Raw genomic sequence first — 13,819 nt, 5'->3', positions numbered from 1 at the left:
TTCGTGTTTGTATTGCAGGGCTGGTGGTAGAGGCCAGGGACTCACACACCTGGCAGGCAAATGCTCTACCACTAAGCTTCATGCTCATGCTCAGCCCAACAAACACCAGTAATCCATGGATCAAGAAAGTCTCAAGGGAAATAAGATGTCTGAAAAAGAGGTGGAAATGATGTAAGTACAGTACTCAGGCATGAAACTCTCAAAATAAATTTAATGGTATTTTAAGCAAAATAAAATACAGCACATAAATATTTGTGAAATAAAATTACAGTAACTCAAAAGAAAGACAAACAACTCCTAGCTCCTTAGAATTTAAATCATTGTGATATAACTCTAACCAAAAGGAGTCAAAGAAAGGAAACTAGGGCTAGGCAGGTGGCTCAGTAGGAGCTTCTAGTAGGAAGTGCTTCTGGCATTCAGAGGCCCTGGATTCCCTCCCTCTAAAAGTGAAGCAAAACTTGAACTAAGGCTATAGAAAAGGGGCCTGCGGGTAAGAAAGGAGCTCTCAGATACAGCAGATACAAAATCTACACAGGAGAGTACCGTAAGTCAAGATTTCTACTGCTGTGAGCAAACACCATGACCAAAAAGCAACTTAGGGAGAAAAGGGTTTATTCGGCTTACCTTTCTACATCACTGTTCACCACTGAAGGAAGACAGGATAGGAATTCAAACAGGACTGGATCCTGGAGGCAGGAGCTGAAGCAGAGGCCATGGAAGACTGCTGCTTACTGGCTTGCTCCCCATGGCTTGCTCAACCTCCTTTCTTATAGAGCCCAAGATCACAAGCCCAGGGTGATGGGGGAAGTCCTGTGTATATGTCAATAAAGCACTGTTGGCCAATAGGGAACAAAGATAGGCGGGACTAGGAATCCAGGAGGACTCTGGGTAGGAAAAACACAGAAGTCAAGTTGTAACGCCATGGAGTAGGAAGCCCGGAAACCTCTCCCGTAAGAGAAATACTTAGATTAGCAATTATGGGGTAATTACTTAAGTCAGAGCTAGCCAGTAAGAATCAAGCAAGGCCAACAGCTTCATAATTAATATAGCCTCCTGTGTGTTTATTTGGGACTCATGCGGCTCTGAAACCAGGCTGGCGGGAAGGCTTCTCTTTACACCAGGGATGGCCCCACCCACAATGGGCTGGGCACTCCTCCCATCAATCACAAATTAAAAAAATACCTTACAGCTGGATCCTATGGAGGCGTTTTCTCAATTAAGGTCCCATACATTCAGATAACTCCAGTTTGTGTCAAGTTGACATAAGACTGGCCAGCACAGGGGAGAAGTATAATAAACTTATAGGAACTTTTATTTTGTGTAAGGTACTGATAAGAAATGGAAAAGACTGGTCAGACAGTGGCAGCGGTTGTGGTGGTAGTGGCGGCGGCAGTGCATGCCTTTAATTCCAACACTCAAGAGGCAGAGGCGGGCAGATTTCTGTGAGTTCCAGGACAGCCTGGTCTACAAAGTGAGTTCCGGGACAGCCAGGGCTACACTGTGAAACCCTGTCTCGGAAAAACAAACCAACAAACAGAAATAAAGAGTGGCCTGGAGTGTTGGCTTGGTGCTAAAGAACACTTGTTTCTCTTGCTGAAGACTCAGGTTCAGTTCCCAGTACCCACATCCCAGCTGTGAATAGTCTAGGGAATCAAACTCTCTCTTCTGGCCTCCATAGGCACCAGGCATGAATGTGGTGCGTGTGCGACACACACACACCCACACACACATGCAGCCAAAACACTTCATACATATAAAATGAAAAAAAATCTAAAAAGAAATGAAACTTCAGGTAGCACCCTTACTATTGCCCAATCTGCTCGGAGGGAGGGAGAGAGGAAGGGAGAGAGGGAGGGAGGGAGGATGGATTAGCTCACTGAACATAAACTCTGATAATTGCATTTAATCAAACCTGTAATATATAGTTCAAACACAGGCACTAGCAAAATAGAAAGCATCTATTATCATTTCTTTTGCCTAGCTATGACCAAACTGCCTAAGAACAGGTTAAAAGTGGAATCTTTGTTTTGACCCACAGTTTCAAGTCACATAGCCAAAATACCATGGCTGTAGAGTATGTGGCAGAACTATCCACTTCACTCATGGCACTCCAGGAAGCAGAGAAAGAGGCAGTACAGAAAGGGACTAGGTGAGGTACAGACCCAAGGAAATACCACCCAAGACTTACTTTCCCTTAAGATCACACCTTCTTCTTTTCACCACCTCCTAATCATGCATTGATAATACGAATCCATCTAAAGATTAATCCACTCACCATGCCTTATGTTCTAATCATCCAAGACCATCACTATCACAGACATATCCAAAAGTATGCTTCACTAATCACCTAGGCACTCTTGATCCAACCAAACTACTCATCAAAATTAACCATTGTAGCAGCCTAAGGAGTACAAAGAGGCAGGAAAGCCTCAAGAAGTCTGGCCATCTTAATAGAATAAACAAACTGAAGATGCTAAGCCTAGTTACAGGAAGGGATGACAAATAGGCAGGGGAAAGGCTTACTCTGTAGAGCACAAAGAGAAATATCACTTATCAATGAGTATAAAAGAACAGTGTGTGTGTGTTGTGATTTGAATATGAAATGTCTCCCACACCCCTAATGTCTTGAGGGCTTGGTTTCCAGCTAATGGCGCTATTTGGGAAAGTACTGGTAACTAGGGAGGTAGGGTGTAGCTGGAAGAGGCAGATACCCTCAGGGACTGGATCTAGCTAGGGCCCCTTCCAGTCTGTGAGCCTGCCTGCTATGAGGTGAGCAACAGTGCCATGCCACACCCTTCTGCTGCTATGATATTCTCTCTCATCATAGGTCCATGGAAATAGAGAAAGCACATCATGAACTAAAACCATTCAACTCCCCCCTTGGTATTTCTGGAGGGCATTTTGTCACAGTGAAGAAAACTTTTCTGGAGCCTCCAGAAACTCAGATCATCAGCAGAAGTTCCAGAGATCCTTACACTGAATAAAGAGAAGGAATTGACAACAAAAGAATCTTCTTCCAGCTCAAGTATGACAAAAATCTAGGAACTATACTTCTGAAGTTAACCTATGAAGGTAGATGCCATTCTTTCAATTAAAAACTAACACTTTTCACTACCCAAAAGTAATTACTACAAAGTACTTTAAGTTTCATATTTTTAAAGGCTCAATAAATACAAGACCTTAATCAATTAGGTAAAATGAGGTATATTTTATTTCTCAAAAACTGATGTGTAATAAGGATATTAAAATGAATTTCAAACGATTAAAACAAAAGGTATAAATTTCATCTTTAAGTACAATGAAGAAATTCCTTGAAAAAGAAGCACTCTTCCCATAAGAGCAGTGGTCCTCAAAAGAGTCAAAACATCTGCATTCACTTTAAAGCTCATCAAGACAGAGTGACATTCTTAGGAGAGGCATATGGCTTGCTTGACAGTCATCTAGAACAGGATCTTTTGTCAAGCAAGGACCTTTTACTTATATGAAGTGGCCAAATAAAGGAAAGAATGTATTTTTGAGACCTAGAAAACAGCAAGAAAGATTCTTCACCTGGCTTTGTTAAGGACACAGTACAACATACTACAAAAGCAGTAAGATCTGCACTCCGCTCAGCTGAAACAATTCTAAGAGATCACTGAAACAAAGGAACTCTAGAAAAGCAAGGAACTTCCTTAAAAACTATGTCAGCCAAAGACCACCTCCCTAAAAAGCACATTCCCATTATAAAGGATAAGACACTTTCTTCTTAAAACTCTGAAGGGCAGAGTTCAACAGCTGTGCTATATTAAACCTGAGCCCTTCCAAAATGAAGAACAAGCGTCTCTAGAGAGGAGTAACATGGCCTGCTTTCTCCAAGATTACCAAAATGCCTTCTCTGCTTCTAACCCATCCCTCACCCCTGCCTCTGATTAGTATATGAGTGAAAAATGCAAAAACTGAAGTTTTCTTATGTCTGGAAATTTCCCTTATTCCTCTCCCAAAGACAGCCATATTTTTGAAGTCTTTGACGATAATCAAAACTGCCTAGAGAGGAAAACAAAAAGGCAGGAGTTTTCAGCCCGAGTTCCCCATTAGAGTCTACAAAGCTAACCCTAAATGTACTGAACCAATCAGTTGTGGCCAAAGAACATGAATGCCACGGATGCAAATAACAAGTGACTTTGATGGACAGCTGACATCTAAAAACAAAAATGCTAAATCATTTTTTTTTTAATGAAATGGGGTTTCTTCTCTGTATTGTTTTGTCCTGGAACTCGCTCTGTAGACCAGGCTGGCCTCGATCGAACTCACAGAGATCCGCCTGCCTCTGCCTCCGGAACACTAGAATTAAAGGCATGCGTCACCAGTGCCCAGCAATCCTATTTTTTATTGTAAATCTAGTAAGTGCAGGCAAGGAAAAAGATTATATTTGGCTAACTAATCCTAAAGAACTTAAGGCTGCATTTAACTATCAAAATACTCAGCAGACAGAAAGAACTTGAAACCAGAATTCAGAATTGTTCCCTTGTTGTTACCTAAAGGAGAAAAGCACAGAATATTTACAAAAATACTCAAATATTTAGATGAAAGCAGCTGCAACAAAACTGTGGCTAATATGCAATTCAGATTCTTTTAGGATCCTCAGACAATGCAATTACAAGAAAAGCTGTAAGAACTCTGGTATTAACTACAATATCCTGTCAACATTAAAGAGTTCAAGATTTCAATCTTTTATACTTATTTATTCTTCTGTGTATGTCTATGTGCATGTGTGTGTATGTCAGAGGACAACTTACAGGAATTGTTTCTTTTCTTCTACCATGTAGTTCCTGGGTATAGAACTCGGGCCACACACAGTAAGCAATTTAACCCACTGACCCAACTCACTAGCCCAAGATTTTAATAACATTAAATTTAAGCCATCATCGTGGCTTCATTAAATCTAAGAATCTCACACAAAATTCTAATAGGCTAAGTTATTTGGTATTCAGCCATACTTAAGGAGAGAGGGGGGGTAAAAATGATGAAGGTTGGTTAGAAATTGCTTAAGCAGATGCAGGACAAGAACCCACAAAGTAAGCAATTCATTCTCATTCAGAATGAGCATCTTGGGTTTTCAGGCCGGGAAAGTCAGGTTTTCTTTTTCCTAAGTGAGCACTCCAGCCTGAAGGCTATACATGAAGGTGTAATGGAAACTTGGTCCTGACATGAATCCTTTCTGGGAACAAGTCGGAATAGTGTTAAAGTAGTTCCGGAGACCACTAAGGATGAACAGCAGAGCTCTGTTAAGGACTATCAAGAGAAAGCTATTTTCTCCCAGTCAAAACAGTGAACTCTACTCTGGCCCTTAGGTAAGACTGACATTCTGATCTGCTTCAAGATTCAAACTTTACATACTATTGTTTCCTCCCTTAAGAATTAAAACGAGGAGCTAGAAAGATGGCTCAGCGGTTAAGAGCACTAGCTGCTTCTTGCAGATCTCGGTTCAGGTCCAAGCACCCACCTGCTAGCTCACAGCCAACTGCAAAATCAGATCCATTAGACCCAAGGTTCCCTTCTGACCTCCGCAGACACCAGGTGAGCATGTGGTACACAGACATACATGCCAGCAAAGCACTCATACACTTAAATGAAAAATACATAATTTTTAAGTGAATACGGCTCAGCCAGTCAATTACATGTGGCCAAGAGAGCACCACCTCTCAGGAAAGTTGATCCACATAGAACCATGCTACTGAAGGAGAAACCGTATTTACCTTCCCCAGAAGCCGGGCCCTCGGTATAGCTACTTAGAACGCTTCTGTACATCAGGGATCACGTCATGATGCTGACACCTGGCCTGTCTGCTTTTCCTTCCCCTCTTTTTCTTTCAGATACTTACCAAGGCCTGGCCATGTTTTCCCTGATGCCCTGGGAATTCCCACTCTTTCTCACTCTCCCTTCTTCACCATGTGGCTGCTTACAAACATCACAGCTTTCTCTCTTTTCTCTTTTCTTGTTCCTAACAGCTGTCGGGATTTATAGCTTGCCTGTCCTGTTGTTTTTCTCTCTGTGTTAATAAAACTGTCCTGGTCTCTCTCCTCTCTCTCCTCTCTCTCCTCTCTCTCCTCTCTCTCTCTCTCTCCTCTCTCTCCTCTCTCCTGTCTCCTCTCTCCTGTCTCCTCTCTCTCTCTCTCTCTCTCTCTCTCTCTCTCTCTCTCTCTCTCTCTCTCTCTCTCTCTCTCTCTCTCTCTCTCTCTCTCTCATCCATTTTACGATCTTCTATTGAGACTAAAACAAAAGGGGAAGCAGGCTAATCAATGAAGAATCAGAAAAACAAAACAACAAACAAAAACAGACTTAAGAGCTCAGAAGGCATAGCTGGCATACTCAATAGTTTAAAAAGCAGAATACAGTTTTTCCAATGATCACTGAAGTTCATAAGAAAAAAATATGTTCAGGATACCACATTTAATACATGCATCATATGTATTTTTATGAATAGTATAAAAAGAAGGGCAGGATATGGTAGCACATATTTGGACTCTCAGCACCTGGGAGAGGAGTCTTGAAGATCAGGAGTCCAAGGTCATCCACAGCTACTGAGTTTCATGCTAATCTGGCCAAGTGATACTGTCTCAAAGTGGGGATAGAAAAGTAAAATGAAGTCACCTATAAAATCTCTTATACTAAATTCAGGAAGAACATTATTTTCTTTCAAAGTCCAAAATATTCATCCCTCCCACTGTAGAGATGTAATAGCGAAGTAAAAGACAAGAGTATCAGATAGACAGTTTTTCAAATAAAGAATATACCTTGCTAAAAGAAAAAACTGAAGACATTGAAATTTTAATTTACTGTTACCAGAAATAATACTCACTACAAAAGTCAACATACTGACTCAATTTCAAAACAAGAACAGCATCCTAATTCACAGGGTTGCTGAGAAAACACAAGACACAATGTAAGGGAAGTCCATGACAAGGGCTGATCACTAAGTTAGAAAAATTATGTTCAGAATAAATACTACAAAAATGATAAAAGGGATGACAAATCTTAGACGCTTCTCCATTTGAACAAACTATGTTCTGTCTGAATTCTATATTTACCTCATTTCTAAACATATTCTAGCAGACGTTACTCAGGAACCAAGAGTCTCCATCTTTTCCCATTATGCCTCATTAAAAGCTTCATGTGAAGTCAGTTGCTCTCATTCCCAAGGAGCCCTTGTGTTCCCAGAAGCACCTTTCTCAAATCACTCATTCCACTTGCTGTTTTTAAGTTTTTGAATGAAAAAGAAGCCAGGGTACTTGTCATAATGTGTTAAGCACAAATCCATTCATAAAACAATTTCAATACAGAAACTAACAGAGTTCAATGTGAATATCCTAAACTCAAACCACTGCAAATAATGTAAAAGAATATATATTGTAGATATGTTTTAATTCACACTTATGTGGGCTAGTGCCTACCTGGCTCTCACTAAAATGTCTCTTTTGTTGTTGTTTGCCTGTTTTCTGTTTTTCAAGACAAGGTTTCTCTATATGGCCCTGGCTGTCCTGGAACTCATTCTGTAGACCAAGCTGGCCTCGAACTCAGAGATCTGCCCACCTCTGTCTTCCAAGTGCTGGGATTAAAAAACATGTGGCACCTCTGCCCAGCACTTGATGTAGCTTAAGACCTGCTTTCCCACATTAATATACACACATAAAAAAATAAAGCAAGCAAAAATATTTAATCAAGGAGAAGCCAACCTACAATCTCAAATACAAATTTAAAGTTTTCTTTCCCATGACTGAGGGTCTCTGCAGGTTTAACTTCACAGTGAGAAAGGAAGCCACAAAATAAAGTCAGAGATTGGGAGCACAAAACAGACTTCACTAAGGTCTCCTAAGCCTAGTCTTCATCAGAGACTAACACGTTCTAGGGATCTGCTATCCTCAGAGCTATGTTTTAGATAAGCACAAGCTCTAGTCTAAATTTGAGAGGATACATGAGAGTAGGTGATATAAACATACATGATCATGTTAAAATGAATAAATCTTAACATTATAGCAATTATCTTAAGTCCCTATTATGAAAGAGAAAAGCAACTTATCTACTGACAGATTCATACCTTACATAGGTATAATTTGCACTGGAAAACCCCTTATGGTACTTAGAGACAGTAAGGGTAAGGTGACTGATGATGCTTTCACCCTCTTCAGACAAGGAAATGGAAGCTCACTCGAGAACACAAGCTACTTCCTCTCTCTCCTGTCAGAGTACATGTCTGTGGTTTCTCTTTTTGTTTGCTGGCGTTTTCTTTGCTTTAACTTTACCAACTGAACCCAAATGTTAATGGAGTAGGTAACCTCACTCCTCTCTCACCACTGTCCTTACTGATAATCCAAATGTTAATGTAGTAGGTAACCCCACTCCTCTCTCACCACTGTCCTTACTGATAATCCAAATGTTAATGTAGTAGGTAACCCACTCCTCTCTCACCACTTTCCTTACTGATAATCCAAATGTTAATGTAGTAGGTAACCCCACTCCTCTCTCACCACTGTCCTTACTGATAATCCAAATGTTAATGGAGTAGGTACCCCACTCCTCTCTCACCACTGTCCTTACTGATAATCCAAATGTTAATGGAGTAGGTAACCCCACTCCTCTCTCACCACTGTCCTTACTGATATTCCAAATGTTAAAGGAGTAGGTACCCCACTCCTCTCTCACCACTTTCCTTACTGATAATCCAAATGTTAATGTAGTAGGTAACCCACTCCTCTCTCACCACTTTCCTTACTGATAATCCAAATGTTAATGGAGTAGGTACCCCCACTCCTCTCTCACCACTGTCCTTACTGATAATCCAAATGTTAATGGAGTAGGTAACCCCACTCCTCTCTCACCACTGTCCTTACTGATAATCCAAATGTTAATGGAGTAGGTACCCCACTCCTCTCTCACCACTGTCCTTACTGATAATCCAAATGTTAATGGAGTAGGTACCCCACTCCTCTCTCACCACTTTCCTTACTGATAATCCAAATGTTAATGGAGTAGGTAACCCACTCCTCTCTCACCACTTTCCTTACTGATAATCCAAATGTTAATGTAGTAGGTAACCCACTCCTCTCTCACCACTTTCCTTACTGATAATCCAAATGTTAATGGAGTAGGTAACCCATTCCTCTCTCACCACTTTCCTTACTGATAATCCAAATGTTAATGGAGTAGGTAACCCACTCTTCTCTCACCACTGTCCTTACTGATAATCCAAATGTTAATGGAGTAGGTAACCCACTCCTCTCTCACCACTTTCCTTACTGATAATCCAAATGTTAATGGAGTAGGTACCCCACTCCTCTCTCACCACTTTCCTTACTGATAATCCAAATGTTAATGGAGTAGGTAACCCACTCCTCTCTCACCACTTTCCTTACTGATAACCCAAATGTTAATGGAGTAGGTAACCCACTCCTCTCTCACCACTTTCCTTACTGATAATCCAAATGTTAATGGAGTAGGTAACCCACTCCTCTCTCACCACTGTCCTTACTGATAATCCAAATGTTAATGGAGTAGGTACCCCACTCCTCTCTCACCACTGTCCTTACTGATAATCCAAATGTTAATGGAGTAGGTACCCCACTCCTCTCTCACCACTTTCCTTACTGATAATCCAAATGTTAATGGAGTAGGTACCCCCACTCCTCTCTCACCACTTTCCTTACTGATAATCCAAATGTTAATGTAGTAGGTACCCCACTCCTCTCTCACCACTTTCCTTACTGATAATCCAAATGTTAATGGAGTAGGTACCCCACTCCTCTCTCACCACTGTCCTTACTGATAATCCAAATGTTAATGGAGTAGGTAACCCACTCCTCTCTCACCACTGTCCTTACTGATAATCCAAATGTTAATGGAGTAGGTAACCCCACTCCTCTCTCACCACTATCCTTACTGATAATCCAAATGTTAATGGAGTAGGTAACCCACTCCTCTCTCACCACTGTCCTTACTGATAATCCAAATGTTAATGGAGTAGGTAACCCACTCCTCTCTCACCACTTTCCTTACTGATAATCCAAATGTTAATGGAGTAGGTAACCCACTCCTCTCCCACCACTGTCCTTACTGATAATCCAAATGTTAATGGAGTAGGTAACCCACTCCTCTCTCACCACTGTCCTTACTGATAATCCAAATGTTAATGGAGTAGGTAACCCACTCCTCTCTCACCACTTTCCTTACTGATAATCCAAATGTTAATGTAGTAGGTAACCCACTCCTCTCTCACCACTTTCCTTACTGATAATCCAAATGTTAATGGAGTAGGTACCCACTCCTCTCCCACCACTTTCCTTACTGATAACCCAAATGTTAATGGAGTAGGTAACCCACTCCTCTCTCACCACTTTCCTTACTGATAATCCAAATGTTAATGTAGTAGGTAACCCACTCCTCTCTCACCACTGTCCTTACTGATAATCCAAATGTTAATGGAGTAGGTAACCCCACCCCTCTCTCACCACTTTCCTTACTGATAATCCAAATGTTAATGGAGTAGGTACCCCACTCCTCTCTCACCACTTTCCTTACTGATAATCCAAATGTTAATGTAGTAGGTAACCCCACTCCTCTCCCACCACTTTCCTTACTGATAATCCAAATGTTAATGTAGTAGGTACCCTACTCCTCTCTCACCACTGTCCTTACTGATAATCCAAATGTTAATGGAGTAGGTAACCCCACTCCTCTCTCACCACTGTCCTTACTGATAATCCAAATGTTAATGGAGTAGGTAACCCCACTCCTCTCTCACCACTTTCCTTACTGATAATCCAAATGTTAATGTAGTAGGTAACCCCACTCCTCTCTCACCACTTTCCTTACTGATAATCCAAATGTTAATGTAGTAGGTACCCCTACTCCTCTCTCACCACTTTCCTTACTGATAATCCAAATGTTAATGTAGTAGGTACCCCACTCCTCTCTCACCACTTTCCTTACTGATAATCCAAATGTTAATGTAGTAGGTACCCTACTCCTCTCTCACCACTTTCCTTACTGATAATCCAAATGTTAATGTAGTAGGTACCCTACTCCTCTCTCACCACTTTCCTTACTGATAATCCAAATGTTAATGTAGTAGGTACCCCACTCCTCTCTCACCACTTTCCTTACTGGTTCCACTCTCCCTCACTTCATTCAACACACTAGCACTATTATGCCACTGTAATTTCTTTAAGGACTGCCAAAAAAGAAATTTACATTAAATGTTCCAGATGGTTGGAACTTTCTTCTCAATCTTTTCAAAGCATTATTCTCAACACATATTGTAAGAAGTTTCCATATAAACAAAGAAGGGGAACTGCAATTGTCAAGTCAGACGCATGTCATAATATCTTTAAATAAATAAATAAAATAGTGTGAAGTCAAAATAATTTTCCCTGGGTTTTAAATTTTTTAGACTATGAAACAAAGGTCATCTTATATGACTTATATAAGCTATTTTCAAATCTCTAACAACATATTTACAAAGCAGAACTGTTAAATTTAGATGTGTAGTAATAGCTATCAGTTTGTAAAGTCCAGTATTGTCTTAATTTAAACTAGCATAATTGCTGAGAAACACACTAATGGTCCCTTATATTTGTTTTCAGTTCTAGTCCTATTTTGAGTGCATTAGAATTTGGGTATGTAAATTAACCCTATAACATTTAAGTGGAAAAGAACTAAAGTAGATCACCAGCGTGTTAGCTTTAACCACTGGAGCCTTTGATCTTAGAGAACAAGTTGGTATTTCTTAAGCTCCTCATATGTAAAACACTTAAGTACAAATTTATCTTTTACTTTCCACCAATATTACTCTTATTTTCCAGTGACTATATATTACATATGTACTGTTCTGCTACTGCCCACAAAACAGCCTCCCTGCACCCGTTTTTGCAACTCTGGAGCAATAGGATTACAGTTCATATGCCCAAGAATGGTTTTATTTGGTGCTAAAGACTGAACCCAGTACCTCATGAATGCTAGGCCCTCTACCAACTCAGCTACATCCTCAGTCCCCAAAACCGCAAATCCCCTGACCTTACTACTGGCAACCTCTTCTTTCCCTCAAAATCACTTCTTAAAACTGTAATAACATGTACCTTCAAAAGTTCTACTCAGCTCATTTTAACTCTGTATTCCCTTTGTGTTTAGTTTAACACTAAATTAACACACATTTTGATAGGCCCTGTTTCCGTTTTTAAAAAATAATTTAATGGTTTGGTTTTGTGTGAGACAGGGTCTCTATGTAGCCCTGGCCATCCTGGAATTGTCTTTGTAGATCAGGCTGGCCTGGAACTCATAGAGATCCAACTGCCTCTGCCTTCCCAGTGTCGGCACTAAAGGAAGGCGTTCGCCACCACCACCCTGCAACTTTTCCTTTTTTTAAAACTACATTCTTCCCACCCGAGACATGGTCTTCCATCTTCAGTGTGAACATGTAGTGTAGTCTCCACAGCATGCAGCTGACAGACAACACAAGGCCATGCTTTACAGGAGCACACTGTGAAGGAAGTGACAAACATGGTATCTCGTAGATTAAAACCTTATTATGTGTATACAAGTGCTATTAATAAACTCAGGAAGACAGAAAAATATTGTAAAATCAGGTAATGCTTTGGGAGCCGGGGTGGGGTGTCATCACAAAAAAAAAAATGATACAAGGTAACAAAATAACAATCCCTCAACTACTGTAACGGTTAGTGAAAATGTAGATGAGGAAACTGACAGCAACTACCATCACCTTTTTTAAAAAAACATCTTGCTGGCAGGCGGATGTGAGCTCCAGGCCAGCAAGGGCTACACAGTGTGATCCTGTCTCAAACAAACAAAATAAATAAATAAAAATAAAAACCACCTTGCTGGCTGAGAAGCGCACAGCCCGGGGCCGGGACGGGGCGGGGGTCCAATCCTCCCACCGACAGAAAATAGGTATGCTACCACCTTCCAACAAATACTATTATTAGCCCTGAAGTCCTAAGAAGTTTTCCTCGCATGCAGAACGATGACTCGAACAACCTTTCTGTCTGGAAGCTCAATGGGCATTAGCTAAAGCCGGGGAAAGGAAAGCAGGGCGTTTAGTCTTCCAGCCAGGGCTGCAGGGGGCACACAGGTGACAACGGAAAGGACGTAGGGCATTGGGAGAGAAGTCGGCCAGACTCCTCCCCTTCTCGGGAACCAAGAGCCTGTTCACAGCTCCTTGACCCTCTCCCGCGGCTGCAGACCCAGAGCTCCCGAGAGCCCGAGACCCCGCGGGCGCCAGGCCGGAGCCCCGAGTTCGTCCCCGCATCCCGAGGCAGGGTCAGCCGGGGACGCGCTCTCCGAGGCCCGGTCGGCCCGGTCTCCGCCAAAGTGCCGCGACCTAAGAATCCTGAATAAAGAGCCCGACAAGGCTGATGATTATGTTACCTGGATGGAACTCTAGAGACGGAAACGGCCGCTGCAGCCACTGCCCTTGTCCCCAACAACGCCTGTCTCAGCGCCGCCACTGACATTGAGACCGCCGCCATCTTCCTGCGGGCAAACGCCAGGACGGGAGGACGGATCCCCGCTAGGGACTCACTTCCTTCGTTCTCAAGGCCCTGTGGCTGCAGTGAAACAGAGTCATGTAGTGTTTGTTTTCCTTTTGATGTTAGGGTTTACAAAAGCGTTAAAAGGTCTCGTTGGAAGAATGAAAGGGGAAAATGGATGAAAGAAAAATAAATAAATAAAAAGGTTCAGTGAGTGTAAATGTTGCCTCGATAAAAAGTAATCCTTGTTAGTAGGGTCCGTTATTTAGACGGAGGCTGAGAAGCCCGAATGAAAATGCTTCAAA

General features: G+C 41.6%; 1 protein-coding gene across 2 annotated transcripts in view; it reads right to left on the bottom strand.

Moving 5' to 3' along the window:
* Ndufs4 (NADH:ubiquinone oxidoreductase subunit S4) overlaps window positions 1-13,566 on the bottom strand; it is a 93,798-nt gene extending 80,232 nt beyond the window's left edge. For both annotated transcript variants that reach the window (XM_021234509.2, XM_005082769.4), the window contains exon 1: window positions 13,414-13,566. In XM_021234509.2, the coding sequence (XP_021090168.1) occupies window positions 13,414-13,514 (101 nt within the window). In that variant the 5' untranslated portion in view covers window positions 13,515-13,566. The remainder of the gene's footprint in view (window positions 1-13,413) is intronic.
* Between the last annotated feature and the right edge of the window lie 253 nt (window positions 13,567-13,819).

The sequence above is a fragment of the Mesocricetus auratus genome, unplaced genomic scaffold, assembly GCF_017639785.1.
Source record: "Mesocricetus auratus isolate SY011 unplaced genomic scaffold, BCM_Maur_2.0 Super-Scaffold_100020, whole genome shotgun sequence".
Lineage (NCBI taxonomy): Eukaryota > Metazoa > Chordata > Mammalia > Rodentia > Cricetidae > Mesocricetus > Mesocricetus auratus.
This window is presented reverse-complemented; position numbering and strand designations above follow the sequence as displayed.